Below are 27,016 nucleotides of genomic sequence, written 5' to 3'. Positions count from 1 at the left end.
ACTTCAAAGAATATATTTTTTTTATTATTTAAAAGTATCTCAGTATCTTTCATTGGACTATTTCTGCTTATTCAAACTGAGGTCTTATGCCTGAGTATGAAATTAAATGAAGTAGTGTGCCTAAAATAGATGAAGAGGTACAAGTGGAGGAGCCCAAAAGAATCAAGCTTGAAACTAGATCTATGAAGATCTTTCAGATGGAAGTCAGACATAATGCCGCTTCCAAGAATACGACATCTCAGGGCCATTGGAGATAGAACTTTTTTTTTTTTAAAAAGAAGTGCATTTTTACCAACAACTTGGAAATTTCAAGATTCATCTCAAAAGTCCTCTAGAAAAAATGTGGACATCTACAATCTACAATAGTGGAACAGTGTCTTAAAGTTGCATCTCTAATAAGGAATGCTTCAATTTCACCACAAACCATAAAACTAGAATTTTAACATTTGTTTACATAATTAGTCTATTTATTGAATTCAATTTAATACTTTCAGCATACATAGTGTTGAATCCAGCACTAAATCCTTTAAATTTAAGACATAAAGAAATTGTCAGGTTTACTTAATAAAAGTGCAGACAATAGTAAACATAACTTGATTGCTGTTACTACGGCTACAATCTAAAGAGTTTAATCTTTGTGTTTGAGCTCGGTTTACCTCTCAGCAAATAACCAGTTTTCAGTGATTGCCTTTTAGCTCCTCCAATTATTTATACTCTCCTGTGCCAGATTCTTGAAATCTGTATTTAAACGCTGTTAGTGGTGGTATATGTTCTCAACAGGAAGAGGGCCCACCAAGTCATGCTGCTTTTAAAAAATAAAATGTGAAAAAAATCTGATAATAATAATAATAGAGAAAGAAAAAAAAACCTGAAAATAAGATCTGAAAAAAGTTTAAAAAATTAAAATCTGTAAAAGAATAAAAACAACAAAAAAGGGAAACTGCAAATGTGTAAGTTTAACTGTTGTCTGCATACTGTCAATTACTCTCAATATGTTGTTTTTAATTTAGAGGTTTTTTTCACATTTCAATTTCTGTATTTCTTTGCCTGCATTTTGCGTCGGAACAAATTTCTCACCATACTAACTTGTGTGTGCCAGTCCTGGTGGGAGGGAAGCCGGGGCGAGCATGCAGAGTCCGTGCAGAAAGACCCCAGATCGGGATTTGAATTCAGGACTTTCTGGCTGGATAAATCATGGGTACAGTTATTTATTTAAAGTATTTATTGGCAGTTTTATTTAAACTATTACATAAAAAAGAATATTACTGAAGGATCTTTTTGATTGTTGTACTTTTGGGAATAATAAGCTATGGGGATGTAATTAAGCTTTCTGGTCATAACAACCACGGCTACCCTTAATAATAAAGACGCGATAGAGAGGGGGGGAGGTAGGGAAATAAAATAAAGTGAAAAAAAAAAAGACTGTCAGCATCGATAAGAGTGAAGCGATGGAGAGAGAGAGAGAGAGAGAGAGAGAGAGAGAGAGAGAGAGAGAGAGAGAGAGAGAGAGAGAGAGAGAGAGAGAGCGAGAGAGCCCGGACGTTGGCTGCTTTCCTCAGACTCTCCAAGGAGGCAGAGATGGAAACAGGATGAACCTGGCGGGGAGTTGCTTCACAGGAAAGTGCCTCTGGGGTGTCGTTACCCACTTGCATCAATACCAGAACCGACTCTTTTGGTTGGGAAGGAGGCGGAGAGACTTTCAATGTTTGCCGATGCTTGAGGATTACGGAACCCTGGCTGTGACGGTTTGGATAGCTACCTACTTATTCCCTTCATGCCCTCCTCTGCCATAGCTAACGCAGTTTTTAATTATCGTTTTATTACCCATACTCAAATTCTCTCAGAAATGTCAAAATAGGCTTTCGCACCGACGGCGAAGATGTTTCTGTGGCGTCGTGCTTCGCCTCCGTTGGACGCAGGTGCGCTTAGATTCACAAACCTGTGGCCGGGCGCTTCTCTGACACTGCGCTACGATATTCGGATGGCCGTTATTTTTCGTGTCTCGCTCTATTGCGCATGCCCCGTTTGAGATCCAGAATGCTGCCCCGACGCGACTCCGCTTCGTCCTGGCCGCGATGTAGCAGCAGCAGCAGCAGGGGAAAGTGGAGAGGAGCGGAGGACTGAATGAGAGAGACAGAGAGAGGGGGGAGAGAAAAAAAGAAACAAAAAACATGCGCTGGCAAAAGTGGCTCCACCAAAGGATTTGACCCGAGATCCTTCGCGAAATAGACAGCAGTGTCACGAAGTGAAGAATGTCAGGGGCACCACATGCGGAGGCTGAAGGAGTAGTCTCCAAAGTAAAAGTGAAAAAGGAGATCAAGACCATCGTGGAGAATTTGGAAACCATCCTGGGAGACCTTAAGGATGTGGCAAAGGAGCTCAAAGAGGTACATTTTTATTCTTGCTGAAGACGTGTGTTTTGGTATTATTGTGTCTTACTCCCCAGGTTGAAGATGCTCTCTTAGGATATTTTGCCTTACAAAAGATGGGAGACTGACGTCCACTTCACTGTGGCCTGAATTGTGCTCCTCCTCCTCTGCCCCCATGCCCAGGGATGCATGTGATCATTATGGCCAACATGAAAGACATTTGGCACATGAGGGTGTAGGGGTGCGAAATGACAGGACAGCTCCTTCTTCATCCTGACTCACAAGCCATGATGAAAGTGAGAAAATGTAATCAGAATTAATATTTAATGGACAAGTTGGTCCAGGCACACAGGGACTTTTTGCATTGCGTTTCATCATCTAAATGCAGACTGTTGTTCGCTGGGAATTGTCTCCTGCTAGATAATAGGAATGCGTTTTCATCTCTTTTAAGGTGTCTCGCTGTCTTTTTTTTAAATTATTTTTCCACTAATCCCAACCAATCACTCTGTGTGTCCGTTGCCTTCCTTGTTAAAAAATCTCAACTCTTGAAGCTTAAGGGCGTCTCCAGAAAGTTTTTCAAAGGTGTGGCGGGACACAAGTGGGTTGGGTCAAGCAGAGCTGGGAATGAGTGACAGCAATATGAAGCCTCCATTCCCTCAAAAGATGGCATAAAAATAAGAGATGCACTCGTTAATCAGGAGATTTTCCCTTCATCGACTTAAAAATACAATTCCTTCTTACTTATTTGTTAAGCACACATTTTCTGCCTACAAATCCATCAACCGACTGCGTACACCTGGACCCACTTCTTTTCTAGTTTAGGAAAAGATCAAGTAAAGGTTAGGGAGCAGAGGTGCACCGTTTGCGGTTTTTTTTCGGATTCTCGATTACCAATCTTTAAAAAACTATTTTGGCCAATACCATTTTTCTTTTGTCTGAAATGCCGCTGAGTTGGCACCAGTGGGTTGACTATTGTTACTGGCAAACCTGCAGACATGACCTGGTGGGCCGGTCTACCAGTCAAACTTCTCTCACCGGAGAACAGAAGAGGACAGCGGTTGATTTTTAGACCTTTGCTGATGTAGACAAGATTGGTGCAAGATTGGCTTCATATTTAAGTACTGGCCGATTGCTGATCTTCCAATATTAAGGAAATCAGAGCCGATAAATCTGTGCAGCCCTAGTTGCAGCGAACACCTCGTAGCTGCACTGGATCGACGTTGAATCACACTCGAACCATAAACAAACTGCTCTAGAGTTTGTTTTGAACCGCACCGGGAACACCTCCTTCAAATGGTCTCAATACAGTTGTTTTGGTTCCCGCCCTGTGTTCACAGCTATATAAACAAACCGGACCAAGGGGGGAAAACAATCAGCGTTTGTTTTAAAACTAAAACATCTCTGGAGAAAACACCCTAAAAGTTGCAGAACATGAGTGTGAGTTGTGCTCCCTTCCTTTTCTATTGGATTCAAAACTTCAACCTTTATCAAAAAGGTGAAAAGTTAAAGATCACTGGCAATTTATATCTGCAAGGAAAATTCTGTGTGACTTTAGTGAGAGTAAATTAGAGATAGAGAAATCCACTGGTGAAACTCCTAAATTCCTTCCTTTTCAGATCAGTAACACTTTTCAGTGTGGAAGTTGTTACTGTGGGAAGAAGACCTGAAGTTGGCCATTCATTAGTTAGGTGTTTAAATGTAGCAAATATAGCAAGCATAAAGGCACAAGAGGATATACTATTGTAAAATCTAAATATGTGACCTTATTTCAAAAAGGCTGCTGCAGCAGATAGCATGGCCTCAGTTAGTTTTTTTTTGTTTGTTTTCTTCCAAACTGTTTTGGGTATGTAAAGGTCTGGCACAGGACATGAACTTGCACCCACCCAAAGATTTTGATTACTGTTTTTAAAACTTTGTAATCTGTCGAAGCTTTACTGGAGAAGAGATCTAAAATTGGACACAACGCTCAGAATTTAGCATTAACAATACATTTTTTAACCCATTGAAACATACACTCTCCTATTTTAACGTTATATGAATAAAAAATGTGCGTATATGGTTGTGTGGCCTCGTTGGTGGCACCCCTGTCAACTATCTATGCATTAAGAGCTCAGTGATGAAGAGGTAGAGATGCTAATAGGGACTCACACATATGGCTCTGGGTTTATACTTTATATTTAATTTGAATTTTAAATATTTATACTGCAGGCTATTCTCACTGAGTCCCTCTGTGACTTGTTTTCTGGTATCAAATCAGTTCTTCTGATTCCAGTCATAGAATCGCGGGCTGCCACCTCGGTTGCAATCAACCTGCAGTTGTTGTTGGTCTTATGTTTGCATTCCAGCACTGGGTACATACCAGGCATTCGTCCCAAACCTTTCACCTTAACATGACAAGCTGTCATTCTAATGAAATCTTATTGCATACAGCCTCTGCTTCCTGCATTATGGATGGCTACTCCACAGCATCTGTCTCCCTGCATCCCTTTTCTCCTTCTCCCTCTTCTTTTCTGTTTCTCTTTTCTTTCCTTCTCACAGTTTGAGATTAATAAAATTTCTTTTGTCCTTTTCAGCAGTTTACAACCTATCACAGCAGGCATCAAAGTTAAATGACAACAGGAGGGCATTGTAATCTGTCTATTGTAATCTTCGCTGATGTGCCCTTTTCTTTTATTTTCCCTTTCTTGTTTCTTTTATTATTACGTTGTTTTTTGTTTTTTTTTCTTCTTCCTTGCAGGAAATTGTATAGAGGATCAGTTATTCTGACACCGCTCACACATTAAACACAGGGCTGGAGGGGATGTTACTATCAAAGCCAGTGTTTGGGGCATAATCCGTTTGAAATGCGTTTATCTGTTAGAACTCGGAGACAGGGCTGGAGCTAAGTCTGGCTCTGAGGAAGGACCCTGCTCGGATGCTTGGCACAGCGGCCCAGGCTGCCTGGCCTACAGCAGGGGCTGCACACTGGGATACCAATATTACCTCTTGTGTGTGTCCCAACAAATTATCCACTTAAAGGCTGCGTGAAGAGTTAAGCTCTCTCCACTCGTTTTATTATTTTCTTTTCTCTATTTCGTTCCTTGTCTCTCTGTTTCTCTTTTGACCACCGTTAGCAAATCCAGACAAGCATTTAAACCCCACAGGTCAATAAGTACTCTACGCTGTTCTTCACAACATAGCAATAAGCACATGATTTGAAGGAAAATCCATATATTTGTAATCATTTCAAGGGATCTGGCATTGGAGCTGTGAAACTATAAAAGTAGTTTCACAGCTACAACAATTTTTTTTTTTTCAGTATTTTGTCATTTTGCAACTCCAAACGTTAACACTAAGCAGGGCATAACTGCAATGTAGAAGTAAAAGGATTGCATGATTTGAAAAAAAAAAAAAAAACGTATCAAAACCAAACCTGAAAAGAGTGGCGTACTTTTATGCGTGGATGTGCCTACATAAGATCCAGTGCAGGCAATTATTTTTTGGTCTTTGTGTTCTGCTGGTAGGTGAACCTTTGGGCCAGTCTAAGGTCTTTTTTTAACTCTATTCAGTTCAGTTCATTTAAATAGTGCCAAGTCACAGTTCAAGGCAGTTTACAAAAGCAAGTTGTTTCAATTTACTCATAGATACATCCTAGCTGATGGTAGTTCAAGCAGTGCATTAAGTTCAGTTCACTATTCAAACACATTAAAACAGTTTTCTTTCTGAGAAAACCCAGCAGATTGCGTCGAGTTATTGACTTGCAGCTTTCACTCCTCCTGGACGAGCACATAGCGACAATCGCTTGCATTGTGTCGATGACTTTAAAGCAATCCCTCATTCTGAGCGTTGACGTAGCAATAGAGGAAAAACTCCCCTTTAACAGGATGAAACCTCCAGCAGAACCAGAACCTGGCTCAGTACAAGAAGTTAAATTCAACTGGGGGTTTGAGAAGACACAGCAGATACACACAAAGAAAAACAGAAGAACTGATGTAGGAATACTTTCTACATTTAAAAAGTTAATAGCAGGAGAGGGAGAGAGTTTTGTTGTTGGCAGCATTGTCTCAGTTTATTTCTCCTTCCAGGAAGGCAGCAGAGCCAGACGGAATACCAGACCAGATGTATCTTCTATGGAGAGAAAATAAACCCCATAAAAGCAAATAATGCAAATTGGAGAGTAGCAGAAGAAGAAAGTAGCTGAGTGAGGGAAAGTGGTCAGATTGTCCTCCAGCGGTCTAAGTCTATAGACTTAGCTATAACTATGGAAATAGCCCAACTTGGCAACATATCTGTGTTTTAAACAAAGATTTATCTAAAAGAAAAGTTTTGAGTCTAGTCTTAAAAATAGGCAGGGTCTCTGCCTCACAGACTAAACCTGGGAGAGTAGCCTGATAACTAAAGGATCTGCCTCCCACTCTACTTGTAGAGTTTCTAGGAACCAGCAGTAAACCTGCAGTCTGAGAGCGAAGTTCTCTGTTAGGAACATGTGGAACAATCAGATCTCTGATGTTTGATGGAGTCGATTAGTAAGGGCTTTATATGGGACCAGGGGAATATAAGATTCTTTTGTGGATTTAACAAGGACTCAATTAATGGAAGCTAAATTAGGAGAAATATTGTTTCTTTTTCACTTGAATCAGAACTTTTGTTGCAGCGTTTTGGATCAGCTGGAGACTTTTAACTTCATTTTATAGATTATAAACAATTACAGTAGTCCAGTCTTGAAGTAACAACTGCATGAACTAGTTTTTCAGCATCACTCCTGGACAGGATGTTTTCTAATTTTGCAGCCTCTTTTAGGCTTTTTTAAAGGTTTTCCCTATATTTAACTTAATCCATTCTCTTATCAGCTTAGACCAGGTTTCCTTTCCCTGCTGAAGAAAAACATTACCATGTTTCACCATGGGAATGCTATGTACAGGACATTATCCAGTGTTATTTTTCTGCCACATATTGCTTTGTCATACAGTTTTTATCCATTGTTCCTTGTTTCTTAATAAATTTCTGAGGCTCTGACAGAACAGTGTTATTTATACTGATATTAATCTTACACAAGTGGACTCTATAATTGCACCATTCATGACGACAGCATGTTGGAATAACTTTGTTACCTTAGTTCTGATTTGTTATTTTTGGAGACTGTAGTTCATAATTTTTGGGGTTGAGGCATTGCATGCTTGGATAATTATTCCCTCTGGTTTTGAATGCTGTGCAGTTGGAAGGACTTTGGCTCTTGCTTTTATTCTTTTGGACAGTTGTAAAAGTGTGTAGCCCTGCCAACAAGGTATTGTTTTGCAACTTGGAGCATATCAAAAGCTAAAACAATACCAGAGACAGATTTAAAGTGAAGCAGCAAAAGAAAATGAGGTCGATTAGCAGTGCTTACTGGCAATATGCGTCCTCTAGACATGTTACTGAGTAAAACCGTCTCTGCTGCCCAGAAATTGAGCACTTATGTCTTGACAATCTGCAACAATGTCTTCAACCAGAGGCCTCTTTAGATTTTTTTCAAGACTGCTTCCAGAGAGGAGCTACAACAACATTTAATTTCCCATTTTGATAAATCATACTTTTGAATTGAATAGAATAATTAAGTGATTTATTATATGTAGAGGTATCTAGGTAAAAGGTGCAAAACATAAATGCATGACATGCTTTCCAGATTTTTTTTTTTTGTAAAGAAACCACGTACCCTTTACCTTCCACTTCATATGTACAGTATGTGCTGGTGTGTGTTGTATGAAAAGAAATCCCTGTGAAATACATAGAAATTTATAAATGTCAGGGGACAAAATGTCAAAAAAGTTCAAGGACCATAAATCCTGTTGAAAGGCTCCGTAGACATTTCGTGCTCAAGTTCTTTTCTTTCTAGTTCTGACAAAGTCAGGCAGTGATTTTTAAAATATTCAGTTGTGTGTATCAAAACAAAACAGCTCTAAAAAAGGGAAAATAATTTAATTTGAGAAGGAATGTTTTGGGTGGACTTTTAAAAATGGTTACGAAACAAAAAGTTAATATTTCTGAATATCAGAGTAGTTAAGTAACTATTATTAATTCCTATCCATTGTGGTTAGACAGTGTTTTAGACAGTATCCACCATGGACAGGCATCTGTAGTGCCACCCAAATGCATTGGTACCCTTTAAGAATAATATGTGAAAAAGCTTTAAAATATATTTGTTTTTTTAGCTACAACATAGAATAACATTGAAAAATGCTAGCTTTTTTCTGAGGTGTGGAAAATAGATTAGGAGATTAAAAAAATATAACATTTCACACAGCTGTGCAGACTGCGATGGCCTTCGAAAAATGTTGATTTTGTATCTCGTTAACCATTTCTGTTTACTTGCCCATGTGTTTTAGATCATTATCTAGTTGAAATGGCAAGTAATTTTCAGGCCTCTAGATTTTTATTTAAATGTTCTGGTATTTCAAATAATTTATTCACTCCAACAAGGTTCCCATGGCCATTGAAAGAGATCTATAGGACTAGTTCCCTCAACTGAACAAATGTATTTAAATTAAAGGCCACATTTTTCTTATTTCTCTTTAGTGTAAGATTAAGTTATTGCACTGAAGGTAGCTTTATTTTAAAAATGTTTTTCATGTTTTGGCCAATAACAGCAAAGCTGCAGCAGTATGAGTACGTCCTACATGAATCAAGAAGGGATTAAAGCACTCGTTTGATTGCTTTGTGACAGTTGGAAGATACTAACACCTACTAAGGCTCAAGTCCCCTATCACCTTTAAATAGATAAAATGAGTAATCCATGAATGTGTAGATAAATGTATAGATAAACTTAATCATCAAGTTCCAAAAACATCTGCAGGTCTGTAAATTTTGTCCAAAAGAAATCATTGATATTTCTGTGTAAACTTTAATGGCAAACTAAAGTCCTCTATCTTGGTTTCATCTAAATATGTTATTCCCAAAGGGTCAAGATAAAATCCAATACAAATTTCTGCTGCATTTTTGAACCAATTTTCCAGTTTTCCTTATTATACACTTGTATTCATTGCCTCTCCTCCTAATTGTTTTCCGCAGTGTTCTCTGTATTCATAAATTATATAACATTCAGAGATAACAGATTCATTCTGTTACTTAAGCAGTTCTTCACTGTGCCGACTTTGCAACAGACTGCCAGCCTATTGATTTTTCATATCTTTTTGCCCTCTGTTTTCTTCCCAAGCTCTCTTCTTATATAAATTATCGCTTTTATGCCTTTTTATTTTGCATTGGCATTTATGCTCTATATTATCAAAGCCACAACTCAAGAAGTTGTCCAGTAGATTTTGCTATAAATTATATACATATCTAATGGATCTTGTGTGTGCGTACATTTGACGTATAGTCTTACCTCATACTTTATTCTCTGTTTTTTTTAACTTTGGTTTGTTTTTCTCTCATTTTCAGTGTCTTGTCTAGATGTTTTTCAGAGGAATGTCTAATTTTCTGTTTGTCAAGCGTCTTAACTCTAACCTATGAGTCATTCAGGCATGAAAAAGCTCCTTAAATTCAAGGGATAGACCAGGGCTGTGTATACACATAGCAGACAAATAAGCATTTAGATAAGCACCTAGCTGACAGACTGTTACAAAAGCAAGATGTGTTACCTTTTGTTCTAGCTGAATCTGTAAGAACGGCTATGACAATACAGTTTTACACACATAAAGCTGAATTTTAGTGCCATTAAGGTGATTCCCAAGCAGCTTTTAGCTAAAAGCTTGGCATACAGTAGATGAACTGAAGGAGGATGAATCTCTCAGGTCTTTGCTGGAATCTGTTCTGTCTCTTAAGGACATCGCTTTTAGAGACTGTTCATCTCCTCTAGGTAGGTGTTTTAACCTCTTTGTCCCCATTTTGTCCTCTTGCCTTAAACATCTTTGTTTGAATTTTATGTAGAAAAGATTATTTAAAAAAATCCTATTTTACATTTAGTGCTATATCTCTTAACTTTTATTTTCTGAGACAGCTGAGTTTGTTGTTAGTTGTGTTCAGTCTGGGCCACATTGTCACACACATTGCCTTGCAAAACTATTCATTCTCTTTTTTTCACCTTCTGTCACATTACAACTACAAACTTCAATCTAACGTATCGGGATTTTCCATCATTAACAAACACAAAGAGGCTCATAGTAGTAAAGTGGATGCAAAAACACACATGGCTCAGTATATTGAATAACAGTCGACATTCCAGTATCAATCTGTGTAATTTTGCAGTCACAAACAACTTTGCTCTCTGCATATCTAAAATAATAACGAATAAATATTTATATCTCGTAGAGCACTTCTGGATAGATGCAAACTACATCTCGTTGCTTGTACTTGTGACAGTGCAATGACAATAAAGTTGAATTCTATTCTATTCTATTCTGTTCTATTCTATTCTATAATATATTAGGCCAGTTAAATGGCCACCCTTAATGCCTACACTAGTTATATTTCTGTAGTGGCTGTGACACTAGAGCTGATTGTGAAGTTCTACTTTTGATGTGCAAAGATGGTAGAGACACGCCTCCAAAACTAGTACCCGTAATAGTTATATAAAGTGTTGACTTGGGGTGTCTTTTTTGAAAACCACTTACAATTCTTCTATTTTGCAATCATGCACTAGCATGTGTTGGGCTATTGCATAAGATCCTAATACAAAACATGGAAGGTTGTGGCTGTAGTGTCACAACAAAATCTCCAAAGTTCCAGGGGTTATGAATAGTTTTGTAATCTCGCTACCCGTGACCTGAGCTCCCAAACTGACACATAGATCTTCTCGTCACCAGGTTGTTCACGACATCGACACCCTGACTGGAGACCTTCAGTTGGAGGAGGACGGACTGACCGACAGCTCGAAGACCGACACGCTCAACTCCAGCTCGAGCTCCACCACTACCACCACAACCGCGTCCAGCCTGGAGAAGATGAAGCTCTTCCCCGAGGACTGCATCTTCAAGACACAGGTGCCCATGAGTCCGGTACCCATCCATCAACCTGGAGTTCTGACGGTGCTCAAGAAGCCACACCCGCCGCTGCCACCGCCGAGACACACTACGCTGAGAACGGAGGAACACAACATCAAGAACCTGCCTCATCCGACTTTGGTCTTATCAGGGAATATATCCAAGGCTAATGGGTCTTTGTTGAGGAACGGTGGCGTTTTCCCACTGAAACCAAATAAGGATTTATTCTCCTCCACTCCATGCTTCATTTCAGGAGAGAGCGAAATGCAGGAATCTGGTCTGGTTCCTACGCTGCCCAGGCCAATGCCTCTTCTCCGGCATGAGAAAAACAAATGCCCCAAGGCTCCAGGCAGGGAGCACCGGGAGAGAGAGCGGGTCCGTTTCAGCGAGAAAGTCCAGTATCACGGCTACTGCCCAGACTGTGATATGCAGTACGACGTAGACGACGCAGAACTCCACTTACAGGCCGAGCTGAGCGACTTACGGCTCAGCCCGGTTCACTGCTGCTCTTCCTCCCCTCCTCTTCATCCTCTCCCTCATCCACTGATGTTGGAAAATGGAGGGCTCTCAGTCAGCCACAGTTTCCCTCCAACGACACACACTCCACCACCTTGTGTGCCTCCTCACACACCTTCCCTAAAGCCCCATAAAACAATCCTACGCAAAACAACCACCACCACAGTTTGACCCTGATAGGTCTCAACTTAAACATTGTTAAAAAAGATTCCTAGTGTTTTCTACTCAAGCTGAACTTCGGATTATCCAAACAAAGAGAGAGGAGAGGGTTTGGAAACAGAAAAAGTGGATAAAGTGAAAAGGAATGGCGAGAAGGGCAACGCTGAGATGGAAAACAGCGAGATCAGGGAGAAGCGGTGAGTGTGTGTGCATGTGCGATTGTGTTTGGCAGGAAGGGGAAAGGGAGGAAGAGCAAATGCACGTGTGCATCGATGCATGACTGCGAGTATGTCTTCTTATGAGATTTATTCATGTGTTTGTGGATACATGCATTAATAGGCAGTGAATTCCGCGTGAAGGAAAAAAAAAGGATCAGGGAATATTCAAAAAGTTGACTCAAAACAGTGAAACTGCATCTGCATCTCTCAGGAGAATCGTTACTAGCAAGTCTCAAAGTCAGGAAGTTGTTTCTTCGAGGGGGCCGTGATTAATTCATGTCTTTCTGGATGAAACAAGGACACCTTCCTCCTTCATATTCTAGCCAAGAAATTATCCCATTTCAAACACATAAGCACAGTGCCAGTCAGAAGTTTGCATACACTCAACCTCAGGGTGGCTCTTGTAGTAATTTTGGGCATTTGATTAGTTGTTTTAGCTGATCTTATTTCAGGTGGAAAAGATGGTACAACATCAAACTTTAATGTTAAGGATTTTGTTATTGGAGCTAAAATGATATGAAATCAAAATGTGATTATAAATATCTTCTCCTGTTGCTTTTTTTTATTATTTGCACTTCAGTTTTTCAGATCATCAAATAAATTTTAATTCCAAAGATAACCTGTGTAAAAGGAAAGAGTAGAGTTCAAACAATGATTTCAGATATTAAAAGAAAAAAGATATTCAAACCAAGTTGGACCTATTTGGAAAAAGTAATTGCTCCCTAAACTGTCATGTTTGTAGTATAAAGAACCGAAATGCAGAGCAGCCTTTGGTGACAATTGGAGAAATTTACTAAAAAATATTAACTTACAGAAGAAGCAAATGCAGATAAAGTGGGACATGGAAGCAAACAGACAGAATAACACACAAAACTGCAGAGTTACAGAAGGACCCAGTAACAAACAATGAAAATCCAAGAGCTTAAATACAGGAAGGAGAGTGGAGGTGGAGAATGAAAACCAGAACTAATCAGAGGCAGATGGGAAACAGCTGAGGCAGAGGATGGAAAATAGCTGTGGAATGGTGCAAACTGGCAGGAGGAAGACAGGTGAATAATAAACACTGGAGGAGAACTGAGAGTAAAGGAAACTTCAAATCGAGGGGGGAGAAAAATAACACTAACTGAAGAGAACAAAATCTATATGCATAAAGAACAAAATGCAAGAATAAACTAAAATGGTTTAAGTACAAAGGAATTAACCAAAAGTCAAAACTTTTTGAAAAAAATAATGACTACAGGGGACTGAACAGAATATGAGAAAGTATGATGTGGACTTTTGGTTATGTTACCTTTGGAGGCAACAAGTATTTTTTAGACTACATGTCTGAATGGCTGTTGCGCTCCTGATTATTCTTCTGCACAACAAAAGTGCATTAAGATTTTCTAGTAGAGAGCAGAATTCAGGATCCGATTAAATACAGCAAGTCGTCCAAACAGAAAAACTGTCTCTCTGCCACCACTTTGTTTAGCTGCAGAAACATAACGTTAGCCTGCATTGTCCAGCCCGAAAACCAGTTGCTGGTGTGTGTCCATTTTGGCAAAGGGGCTTCTTTCTTGGCTGGTACCGTCTCAGTCCGAGTTAACTTTGCTTCACTGTGGATAGTTGCACTGGAGTTTCAGCAACTTCATGGTTTGATCTTAATGTTAGTAACCAATCGCCTTTCACATGACAGTTTGGATCAGAAAGAGGAAAGCTGGACACAACTGGATGTTCCAACATTAAAATGATCCCGAACACACATTGAAACTGGTTCTGGAGTAGATATATCAACATTAAGCTCTTAGACTTTCGGAATCATTGTATTATGCTGAAATTCTTTCCCTGTCCCAGAAAACCTAATAAAGTATTCAACTTCACAGTTTCTAATAAGAGGAGTGGTCAAATATCCAGACAGAGATGGTAGCAAAGTGGGCGTGTGTGTGTGTGTGTGGTTTCTCTGCTCTGAACATTTATCTGAATTGGTGGTGGTGGTGGAAATATACATTTGGGCTTTTACCAATATTTTGGACATCTGAATGTCGTCCAAAACATTCAGACGTTTTTCTATTCCATTGTTTGGAATAGAAAAAAACACAACATGATTCCAAAACAGTTTAGTGCATATATCTTGTACAGTTCAAGTGCATCAATAAAGCCTTGGATGAATATGACTTTCACTTTGTGAAGAGGACATAAGTTTCTGACCAGAACTGTAGACACAAATCAATACATATGAACAGAAGGTCATATAGGCAGTCGTTTCATTACTGTGCCTGAATACTGAGTTGTATCTTTGCGCAGATCTGTATGAATACAATCATTCCGACTTCTCCTTCACTGCTTCCCAGTCCAAGTGGCGTTTATCTGACGTTATCAGACTGTGGGATTGAAAGGAGCAAGAGATAATGAGGGGAGAGTTGCTGGACCGGTGGAGAGGGAGAGAGAAATGTTTCTTCTTTTTTTTTCTTTTTAAACACACACCTTTGATTTCTGAGCAAATTCAGAGCGAAAAAAATCCTCGTCAAGTCTCGCTCGTGCCGATTCACCCAGCCTCCGTTCACTGAGACGGCTACCTATCGTCCTATTCTCATATCTATGAGACTAAATCAGCTGTAAGCTTATCAGTTCTGCTCTTAAATGCTGATAATCCATCTGGAAATAAGAAAACCTTACGCTAATATAATACCATCTCAGCCTAATTTCAGCAGAAGCACTCTCCATTTTATCAGCTTCTATTAGGAAGTATATTTAATAAAGCCTACGACTGCCATGTGTGTGTGGGGGTGCAGATAATTGTTTCGGAGACCGAGCATAAGGGATATGTGTGTGTGCACGCCTTTCCTAGTTGTGTATGCGTTTCTACAAGCCCATGTCAGCTTGGCAGACTTAGGGAGACAGCATACCCTTGAGTTAGATGAGAATAGTAGCACCTTCCTCCCAGCACCTTCCTCCCAGCAATGCCCTTAATTAGCCGCATTAGACAACAGAAGATAACAGCCCTGCCTCAGACAGCCTTTGTACCAACCTTTGTTCCCAGCTTTGCCTCGACAAAGCTCCCAACTGCTGCTGCACATATTGTTTGTGATAAACAGGGAGGATGAGCAGCCGAGGGTGGTGAGAAGACCTAAAGCAAGGAATCAGCGAAAGGCACAGCAAGTTCAAGATGTAGGTGAGCTTTTTTTAGGAAATGGGGAAGAGAGGGGCTGGGATTAGAAACATTAATGTTATTATTTTCTGGGATTGAGGGGGTGGGAAGATGAGAAAATCAGGGTATGAAAAAACAGTAGATGATGACTAAATCTGATCCGTGAACTCGTCAGCTTTACAATCTAAAATCGGCATCTGGAATAGGGATCAGCAGACTTCCAGCCGTGAGGAAAGCAAACAAACAAAAAAATATATATAATAGAGACTGAGTTAGAGCATAGAGTCGGGTAGGGGCCAAGAAGGAAAGTGTGGAAGAGAGAGGAGAAGAGACATGTGCATGATGTTTGCTGCTGTGTGTTTTTTGGGCCTCTTGATGACTGCTCAGTGTGAAACATTCACTCTATTTATCTTGTATCAGTGAGTCCTAATGAGTCTGGCAGCAACATGCAGACACACGGATTCACATTAGTGCTGAAAAGAGTCAGCCAGTATCATCACTATATGCAATTCATGGGAGGTCTCTTCTTCTGCAGTGCATCCTTACTTACTGAAGCACTGTTTACCCAAAGCAAAGGCGTTGACACAGTGGGGTTGGAATCAGTTGATTAAAAGGATACATCCCTCTTATCTGCTTTTATTTTCCTAGCTGATAGGCGGGAATATTTAATATGGGTTTTAAAAATGCAGGGAAATAAACAGAGGAGAACTCCGTTTAAAAATCCACACATGCTGCAACCCAGTAATAACACACATAAATGATCTTGGAGAAGATCGTTTATATTTATACAAACGCTGAGGTGCAGCGCTCCGCAAAAATATTCACGTCCCATGTTTTGTCAAACTGCAACCCATAAACATTTAATGTGTCTTACTGGGATTTTATGAGGCAGGCCAACACGAAGTAGTGCATAAATATAAAGTTGGAAAAAAAATTCTTTAAAATGTGGTGCTTCTTTCCTCAATACTTTTAATACCCCTTCATAAAATCCAACTCAACCAGTTGCACTTGTAAAGTATAAATCCAGCTGTGTTGTGAAGGCCTCAGAGGCTTGTTAGAGAACATTACTGAACAAAGTCATAAAGACGGAAAAACAACAAGGATAAAGTTGCAAACATCATGTTTCTATTTCAGCAGGGAAAGAGAAGCTGGTCAGAGTTGTTGGTTAGATGGATGGAGCTAAAAGAAAACGTGTTAGAGGCTGAAAAAGACCTGAGGCTGGGATGAAGGTTCACCTTCCAGCAGGATAACAAACCCAAACTCACATCCAGAGCTACAATAGAAAGGTTTACAGCAGTGGTGTGCACAAGGGTCGAAATCATCAAGTTGAAAACACTGGTGGGCATCTAAATAGTTTTGTTTTTTGTTGTTTTTTTTAGAATAAGAATGGAAAAATAAATTTCTTTTATCTGTTCAATAATATACTAAACATTAGAGATTTGAATGGAAAATGATATTTTGATGGAACCTGTAAATCAGTGTTGATCCATAACATAAACAAGGACTGTCTCATTAAAAGACAGGAATATGATTTCCTAATATTTGTTCTCAACTGTTTTTGTTTTTGGGCTAGAAAATGTATTTTCTGTACCCTTGGTGACAAGAACAGGATGTGGGTCAGTGCTTTCTTTGTTTAGCCAAATTGAATTAATCTTAGCCAATCAGTGCTTAAAATTAATGAATGGAGCTTCTGAATCGGCTGATTTGTAAATGCCAGCCAATTGCCTGTCAAGTAGCATTTCACCTGGGTATCCCAGCTTCCTAACCTACATTTTCTTAAGAACATTTGAGCAGAAAATCCATGAATCATGAAGAAAATCCATGAACCACTTAGCAATCCATGCTCTCTTTTTCAGATTTTAAATCATCTTAAAAACCCTGTTTCCTTCACCTTCATCTTTACGGTCAGGCGCTACTTTGTGTTTGATAGATCATGTACAAAATTTAGTTCCTGGTTTAATTTGCTAAAATGTGATCAAGTCCTAAGGATCTGAACATTTTTCGAGAACACTGTAAAAATGAATATGTGTAAATATCCTTTTTTTTGGTTACCTTTTACTGTTGATATTAGTTGACTCAAAGTAATACAGAAAGCATCAAACGTTTGACAAGTCGCTGTGTTTTATTTGCTTGATTTAAAAGGTCAAAATATGTAATTGTACCCACTCACTGGCAGTTTACCATCATGCTACATAATTTAATGCTTGTATTGAGGTTTGAGCCACAGAATAACACTAAATATTGCTTCATTCTTGCAGAATAAACCTTAAAGACACCATGACAGACAGCTAATGGTTGATGCAAGATTAAACCCATGTTTATCAGAGAGAATATTTTGACATTCAGTAAATAGAAAAGCTTCTGTTTTCATAAGACATTATTAAATGCACCCATAATTTGTAATGAGGTTGCTCTTGTTAGCAGAATACCACTGCTCCCCTGATCACGTCTGTGGGAGTGTTTTGCTGTTTTTTTTTTGTTTTTTTTTTGTCTTCTAAAGGCTATCTGTACTCCAGAGCTCTAGGCTCCAAGATAAAGTTGTAATGGGCAGGAAGGAGGTGGATCTCCACCGCCTCCATCGTGAGTCAGGCCTGACTCAACGGCACTGACCCACTCCCTCCAGCTCACCGCTCTAATTCGTACCCCAGCTCCGTTTTTTTCTCTCCCTCTCTCTGTATCTCTGCCTCCATCTTTCTCTCGCACTCACTGTTTCTTTATTTCTTTCTTTCCTTTCCCCTTGGCTGATGCTTCACTCCCACTCAGCAGCATCTGTATGCACAACAATCTCTCTGCATGCATGCGTCTCCGTGTACATGTGGGTGAGGTTGCTGTTATCAAAGAAACAACACTTTTTGCAGCAAAAGGAGTTGTTAGTTTCAGTGTTTAAGTGTGCCTATGAAAAGTATTCAACCCCCTCGGATCTTTTACCCTTTTGTTGCTTTTAAAATCAATCACGATCAACAGCATCTATTTTTTGACACAAAAAATCATGTCAAAACGGAAAACCGATTTCACAAAATAATGACAATTAAATAAAACGTTGAACCTAAAATAAGTGGCGGCATAAATATTCACTCAAATGAAGTCAGAGAAAATATTTGTATGATTGTCATTATGTTGTAGAAATCATTTTTCACTTTTTTGTTATTGTTAAAAAAAGACACATTTTGTTGACTACGGTTGATTTGTAAAAGAAATGAAAGGGTAGAACATCCAAGGAGGTGAATTTAAGTCAGGGGCTTGTCTTTTGTAATCTTATTACCTTTACTTTTAAATTATAAAAAAACTTAAATGCATAAATCTAAAATCACCTCTAATGTCCTTTTAATGTTACCTGTGCAGCTCCCTGTTGTAGGTCATAACTCTGATTTATTTCTGCCAAACTACAGTCACATGTGTGTTTATTATCCTCCTACTCCTCCTGTTGTCTTATCTGATTTTCCAACCTGGCAAACGCACAGCGAGTAATAAAACTCGGCAGTCAGAGAGAGACCCACATTTTGCCAGTGAATATTAATTAGCAGTTGTTTCTCTGTCTGATTGCTGCTGGTGATAGTCCTGCAAAGAGGCACGGTTGTCTGTTTGCTCGTCCTCGTTCTGCATGCATCATTTACTTTGATTTCTGTTTTCCTCAATGAGCTACATTTCAATATAATCACATAAAATGAAAACGATACGAGGAAGCGTGAAACAAAATTAAACAAGCAATTATGACCCAGCATGCCAGAGGGCTTGTGTCTGCACAGAAGATCCTGTATTAAAGGTTCGTTTCTAGCACAAAATGAAGGTTGCTGGACAACTCTGGAGTTTTTACTGGTTTGGATACGTATGTCTTAAAGTCGTATCCATCCATCTGGTCATCTGTCCACATATCAATCTGTCTGACTATACATCCATCTATTCCAACCAATCATCTGCCCAGTTATTTATTTATCCATTGTGCATCCAAATGTGCAGCCATACAGTACTTCATGTTCGTCTATCCATTCATGTGTTTGTCTAATTCTCTGCCCATCAAACCTTCCAATCCCTTTCCATCATCCACTATCTCATATTGTTCACTATCTCAGTGTTTTTCAAAGGAGGGGCCGCGACCCCTAGGATGGTCTCAGAAATCTGGAGGGAAGATGAGAAAAAAAAACCCAAAATAAAAACATTTATTCTAATAATTTTTCTCATCATTAACTCTAATCCAGGGGTCTCAAACTCAATTTACCCGGGGGCCGCTGGAGGTAGAGTCTGGGCCGCATTCACACACACAGTCTCCTCAGCCGAACCTTTCTGATTGCCTATTACCATATTTGGCCGTAGTCAGGCGCTGTAACAGCCGTAATTGTGTAGTGTCTCTTTAAGATACTCTAGTATTGCTAATGATGTCAGAAATATGCGCCACGGCTTCTCTGTAGAGAGCGTGGGAGAAACGTGCTAGACGGACATGTTAGCTCCCTAACTTTTTAGTAATGTTACGGGTTGTTTGGACGCTGCTCAATTTTCATGTCTGATAATATAGCAGCCGTTCAACCGGGCTTTGTAAGGTTGGTGAAGAGCGTATTTATTAAAGGACAACACGGTGGAATTCCCAGTACCAGTGTGGTTTTGAGTTTTTGACCGTCCTGACGAATCTGCCGCCTCCTCTCCTCCCTTAAACACAACCCAAGCGTTACAGCGCCTAACCTTAATTACGTTACACTGATCAGCAACTTCCGGGTCTAGACTGAATGCTGAAGCACGTGAAGCGGGAGTGGCCGCGGAAATTGCGCATGTACCGCATGCAAATAATAACAAATAGAAAATGCAAATAGGCCCGGCCGATGTCCCGCCCCCGAGAGCAATATACTCCACCGTGATTGGTAAGTTCATTCAGCTCTGCACACAACACTGAAAAGTGCCAATTATATCAAACTCGCGGGCCACACTAACATTAAACTTTCATATTAAGGCAGGGGCCACAAACTATCGTCCCGAGTGCCGCAGTTGGCCCGCGGGCCGCGAGTTTGAGACCCCTGCGCTAATCTGTTTTTCAACCATTATTTTAAAAAACAAGTTGAAATAATTTGCTGTAATGTTATTTGCAGTGCTCATCTTTCTGATTAGTTGCCAGTCAAATTCCTCAAGCTGCTTTGCCGGGATTTTGCAACTTTTATAAGTGCAAAAGTGAAATCGAACCTGACTAAAATCGGTATTGGCCAAAACTAAGGTTGAAAATTTGCCACAATATTCTGATCAGTGCATCTCTATGAATGTTGCCTTTGTGCTTTTAAAAAAAGAATTTCAACCTCTGGAAATATTTAGTTAGTGTAATCATTTCAAAACACATTCATTCAGACATAAATCTGGTGCATGTAAGGTTTACTTTCTTGCAGTTCATTGTTTCCTCTGAGCCCATGAGTCAAACCGAGTCATGATGCTGGAAAGTGAGTAGGTCATTTGCATAAATTATAACTTTAAAGGGACACATATGAGGGATACATCAAGGCAGATGAGTACAAAGAGCGAGCGCTAATGGGGCAGTCATGCAGCCATGCGTGTAAGGAAGAGTCAAAGGCCATGATGGTCCACTGCAACCTACAGAGATTCGATGGTGTGGCTTTGCTTAATTTGAGGCTTTCACGCCCCTTTGTAGTTAAAACATAGAGGGCTCAGCTGCTTCGTGTTCTGGAGGGAGAAACAACATCTCAACAACTGGATCAGATGCATCAGAGCAACAGTGGCCCAGAATGTTCTCTGTCCTCGGTGACCTACTGCTCCAGACCTGACTAAAGACGACAGGTCTCTAAGAAGTGGTTGTAATCCACAGAGGAAAACGTGTCAAACGATTCCCGTTCACTTTGATAACCTGCGGATGTGGCGCCGGGCGCCTGTGACTGGGCGGTGGTACCTTTCATTTGGCTCTCTATAAAAAGCAATTGTTGTTGCTCCGACTGTCAAGTGCCTCTCCTCTGTGCAGTCAGATATCCACCTTAATGTGTCTCCTGTTTTTTTTTCTCCTCCTCTGCAGGGCCCATTGAGATCCTTGAGCTCTGAGAGGAGTGGATGCTGGCTTCACACTCTAATCGACCAGGGTTGATCAGGGAGGAAGGAGCCCAAACCTCAGCCTTCTGGTGCTTGAAAGTGCAAATGGCTCTGAACTGACAGAAGACAATATCCTCTTCTGAGCATGAAACAACCTTCAGGCGACAGCTGTACAGGTGGAAAAAACAAAAAAAAACGTTGCTCTCCAAAACAAGGCAAGGCAAGAGAGCCAGCCGCTGCGAGTGATAAAACCGTCTAAATTAGATCGGAATGCTGCCCAGACCGAGTTATCAAAAGTAATGAGGCGGATTTGGATGAAGCCGCACAAGATATGGGTTGAAATGATGTCAATTGGTGTTTGATTGATGCCAACACAGACTTTTGCTCTGTCAGATGGAAATCAATAGCTCCACTCAACCGATGGAATTTGCCTTTTAAGAATCGTAATTGTGCACGGATTGCCCGACAGGCCCGGCTTGCGAGAGAAAAAACAGCGTCTCCGCTGGACTGCAGAAAAGGAGAAAATAGTATTATGTCAGTATGTGCCATATCCCAACCATGTGCTGTTTCTGTTGCGACCAGTGTTTGGAAATGAATATCGATTTGGCCGCCGGTCTGTGTCCAGTCGTTAACGTCCATCGTTTCTGTATTTGCTCAACTGGCGCCATGCGTCCATGCATACTCCACGGTTAAAAAGCAGAGAGGTTCAGTCCAATGTGGCAAATTACAGCTTTAAAAGGATTGTTGAGGAGGTGATAATTTGCATCAAATTTTATTTGTGTACAAATATACATAAACATGTTTGATATCTATATATTTCAGCCATTTTTTTCTACAGAGACTTTTAACATTTAAGAAGATGATATTTTTGATATTATGTTGGACAACAGAGGTTTGTAGACAAAATATGACATTCCCTCATGTAGTACTTTTTCCAGGAAGGCAGAAGAACACGATTGTGTTTGTAGAGATAAAAGAAACTTTAATTAAAAAGTTCTGTTTATTTTGTTTCTTTTTTAAAGAAAAGAATATACGATGAAGAAGAAAAGTGTCATAAACCAAATAATTGTTGTGCTTTATCAGAAGGGAAGTTTGGGTGAATTAATGAATGCATGACTGGCCCTTCACTCTGTCCTGCCATCACTGTGTTTTTCTATGCATTTCTACAAAGAGGATGTCTAAATGAGTCCAAGGTGCCGCTCGTTCTGCTTGCTACAACATTTAAGAGATATTCTTCATATCCTCTCAACTTGTTAATCAGGTTCATTTCCCAGTCTCTAAAATAAAAATCTGATCATATTCTATTCAGCTTTTGCAGACGAGTCACTTGTAATTACAAAAACATTTTTCACATTTTGTCACTTTTCTGCCACAAACTGTTGTGTATTTTAATGGGGGTTTTGTGTGACGGACCAACACAAAGTGGTGCATAATTTGTCACATGGATGTAAACTTATACACTGTTTTAAGTTTTTCTACTAATAAAAATCTGAAAAGTGCCATGCATTGGTATTCAACCCTCTTTAGTTAATGTTATAATAGTAGCAGAGACGTTTTTTGCTCCAATCACAGCTGCAAGTGTTTGAGGGGTGAGCTTTTAGGTTGGGTAAAGAGCCTCTTTGTAAGATTCTCAACTGAATTTAGGTCTGGACTTTGACTGAGCCGCTTTAATGTGCTTTAACTATTTGACAGTAGCTCTGGTTGTATGCTTAGGAACCTCCTGGTTGAACTGCTGTACATGTTTCATTCAGGATAGTCTTGTATTGAGCTCCACCCATCTTCTCGTCCACTTCTCAGTCCTGATGAAAATACACTTCACCACAGCATGATGCTGCCACCACCCTGTCTCACCATGGAGATGCTGTCATTGTGGGTGATGTGTTTTTACATTTAGGCCAGAATTTCAGCTTTGGTCTCATCTGACCAGAGAACATATCTGCTGTATCCCCTGCATGACTTTTTAAAATCCTATAAAGGTCAGATCATTTTGCAGTGTATGGCTAACAGATGTCCAGTAGCTCTCTGCAGCTCCTCCAGAGTCGCCATGGACCACTAAATGACAGAAAGGTAAACTTTTATTATTATTTAAAATCTTCTGAAGGCAACTGAAAGCACTGGATTGTGTTTAGGCGTATTACAATTAAGATGAAATAAAATCCCAATGCAAAACGTTAAAGTTTGTGGTTTTAATGTGACAAAATGTGCAAAGCACACGGCTCAATTTTTAAAACCAATTACAGAATACAAACAAACTCTGCCTCTTTCTTCTCATTGGACACACACTGAATTCATGTCGAGTCCAAAGGAAAGTTGTCAGTGACGTCTTTCTTGTGTGTTCACAAACTCTTTGAAACTAACTTGTGAGAAGTAAATAATACTTTGCACTCGGTGTTGGTGTGTGTATGTGTACTTTACTCCCGCCTCAAAAAAATATTTCACTGTTGACTTTTTCCCCGCCGTCTGCATTCGATTTTTAGAAATTGTGCTCTTGTAGACTAATCTCTTACGATGTCATGACTCTGTGAACCGAGTGCCAAAAAGAGGAAATTAAACTGACTGCAAAGAGCATTGCACTTAATCAAAATCGCTAGCAGAAGAAAAAAAATGGCAGCGTGAGCAAATGGTTCCAAAGAAAAGGAGGGGGGCGAAAAGTCCAGTAAATGGCATCATCAGCTGCATCTGTTAGCTGGAGATTAGCGTGATGAGATAGAAGCTGGCGATGCTAGGGGGCCGTGAACTGTCTGCACAAGATATTTCAGCAAACTAATGGTGTCTTGTCATGTTCATAAAGACTATATGACACGGGCCGCAGCCAGCAGTCTGAGCGCCATATTAACGAAGGACAGGGTCACAGAGGACCGCCTGGAGGACAGAGAGGCAGTCCTTCAGACGCGTTCAAACCGGTGAACTGGAAACAACGTGCTGGATAATTTGCATTGGAGGGGGAAAAAAAAGAATTCATGTTTAACTCACTGCCTTGGTGCCCTTGAGCAAATCAAAAAAATCCAAAGAGGAATGTGTTTGTGCTTGCAGCTGAGTGGCATTGACTGTTATTAATTAAAAAAGAATCATTATTCAGAAAAGTTTAGAAGAATAGTGTAATTATGTATGGAAATATGCAATTTAGTTGGAGTTCTATAAACTAAGTTTAAGAAGCATGAATAGCGGCATAATTAATCCAGTACTGATGTCTAGAAATAGAATGGTGCTTAGTTGTTAAAACACCAACAATTCTTGACTTTTACACAAGAGGACACAATTATTGTCATTCAAACATCCTAACTTTGCTCTGGATCCTTACAAGATTTTACTTTGAACACAGAAGCAAAATTATTCCACAAAGAATAAAAGCCACCTGGGCCAAAATTTTACTTCTGATACTGATGGTTGTGAATCTTTTATTTTCGATAACAAGCTTCAAGCGTTCATTGTAATTTTCAATATATCTCCGACACAGCTCCCATAAAATCCTAGTCCGTTCTGTGACTTTAAAGCTCCTCCAGATATGACCGCCCTTCAATCGGTAGATTTTATTTTTTCTTAAAAGAGAGCACACCTTTCCCTCGCCTTCCCCACTCAGCTCCTCCAGACTAACGGCAGCAGCAATTAGAAAACGTCTGGAGAAACTTCAAGTCTGCTGAGCTCATCATACAAACTACTTCTGAGAATGGTTGTTAATGTTGTGATGTTGTGCTGAAGAGAGAGTGTCAGAAGGAGCAGGAGCTTCTTAAAGAGACAGAAGCCCAATTTCAAGGTGTAAAATATGATACAATTTGATTAAGCTAACATATTTACTTGACTGCTATAAAACAGGACTATGTGCTTGGAAAATACATAATGCCATCCCTTTAGGCGTTTTTAATGGCACTAGTGACCTTTATGCCACAGTAGGAGGAAGGGCAGACAGAGAAACAATGGTAAAACATGCAGCAAATGGCCTGGGGCGAGGAATTGAACCGGGAACAACTGTGTTGAGGGCTGTAGCCTCTGTATATGGTGCACCTCCACTGAGCCATGTAGGAGTTGTCTGAATTATATGTGTAAATATATTATATCTCAGCAGTTCATCAAACCATGTTTTTGTACTTAATAAATAGGAGATGCCATCTACAACAAAAAAGAACATTCACTAAGGTTATCTGGAGCTAGTTCTTTGCCAGATGTTTTGAGGCGTTGCCATTTTGGAAGACAAAGTGACAACTCAGATCCAGTGTTGCTGCTGATTGCTTAAGGATTTCTATCAAAATCTTTAGATATTCTCTTTCCTCATCAGTCAGATTCCTTCCTCCCTGAGAGTATTCCCATACAGTAAGGAAGCGTCTCCGCAGCACAATCCTCCTAAAGCTGCGTTTCAGTGTTTGGTTATACACCCTTCTCTACCTTCTTTCTCAAGTCATAAGCAATCTCTTTATGGCCAAAGAGCTTTAGTTTTCTCTCATCTGAACGACGGACATGATGCTCTTTCTCATACTTCAGTCTCACTTGAAGGTTTCATTTCTGCACAAGTGGAGATTTTCTTGTTCTGCGACCACACAGTTCATTCCTGAGCAGAGTTATCATCCTCTTTGAGACTACAATTTCTATCTAATCAGAAAGGGATTTTACACACATTTCTCTCTAGTTCTTCATAATCCTTGGCTTCCTTCTTCTACTAGGCTTGTCCTGTGCTGAGGGAAGTTTGTTGTTGATGCCCTTAACTCCAGTTCTTGACACTTGGGAAAGCTGTGATAACATTGTCTGGCCTTTTTCTTCTTTGTGAGCACCGACATTTCTTTTCCCCAAGTCTAAGCTGGTTTCCTTTGTTTTCAGCATGATACTTTGTCCTGTGACAGCTCAAACCCTTACTAATGTTTTATTCTGTGTATGTCGGGAAATATCTCTGGTTTCATTATTACAGAGTTAACACACATAATGTACACAGCACTAATTTCTGCTGTGACTCAAGGGTTATATTGCTGATGCTGGAAATTTCTAGTTTTTCTTGTGAAACTTTCATAATTTTGTGTTAATCTGAATAGACTAGAGAGAAACTAAAGAATAATTTTTACTGGAGATAAAAATAACTAATTTTGACATGTTTACCTGCCAATTCTAATAAATATGTAAACAAGTTCTCTCTGAAAACATGTTAGCCAATTACTAAACTAATGACTCTGAACTGTTTTAGAGCTTTTTGAATTCCTAGTTTTTGACGTTTGTATGTTGACAGATATTCATAAAAAAACTTATTTCAAGTACAACTGCAGATTGGTTGTTATACATTTCTGATATCTGGCTACCATGTGTGTGGAGAAAAGAGGTTATTTTGACTAAATCTACTTAGTCCAGCAAATGCATCTTGAAGTGACTTGAATGAAAGTGGTTAGAGTAGGTGAAAAACTACAAAACCAAAAACATTTAAAATGTGATTCATATTTTAAATATTACTCATTTTGCAAATAAAACTCTAAAGCCAAAATCTGATCAAATAAACTTGAGATTATGTCATCTACTTTAACTAAAAGAAGCAAATACTTTCTGCACATCTCAGGCTTCCAGGCGTTGAGAAACGGGAACAAAATGCTCCCATGAACAGGCCTCTGATGACTAGTTCTTCCAACTCACAGTTTATTGTATTTTGGTCCAAGAACATTCAGTATTGAACAATGAAATGATTTTAAAATCTGACCTTTCACAAAGTGC

General features: G+C 39.6%; 1 protein-coding gene across 1 annotated transcript; it reads left to right on the top strand.

The window, feature by feature from the left end:
- The first annotated feature begins 1,532 nt into the window (after window positions 1-1,532).
- prr16 (proline rich 16) lies at window positions 1,533-26,571 on the top strand. The gene is made up of 3 exons (XM_005794928.2): window positions 1,533-2,387; window positions 11,126-12,174; window positions 21,321-26,571. Exons 1-2 carry the CDS (start codon window positions 2,253-2,255, stop codon window positions 11,987-11,989), a joined length of 999 nt encoding a protein of 332 aa, XP_005794985.1. The 5' UTR covers window positions 1,533-2,252; the 3' UTR covers window positions 11,990-12,174; window positions 21,321-26,571.
- Window positions 26,572-27,016: the final 445 nt, after the last annotated feature.

Source organism: Xiphophorus maculatus, chromosome 12 (genome assembly GCF_002775205.1).
Source record: "Xiphophorus maculatus strain JP 163 A chromosome 12, X_maculatus-5.0-male, whole genome shotgun sequence".
Classification (NCBI taxonomy): Eukaryota; Metazoa; Chordata; class Actinopteri; order Cyprinodontiformes; family Poeciliidae; genus Xiphophorus; species Xiphophorus maculatus.
The sequence above is the reverse complement of the archived record's forward strand: the minus strand, read 5'-3'. Positions and strand labels throughout refer to the sequence as shown.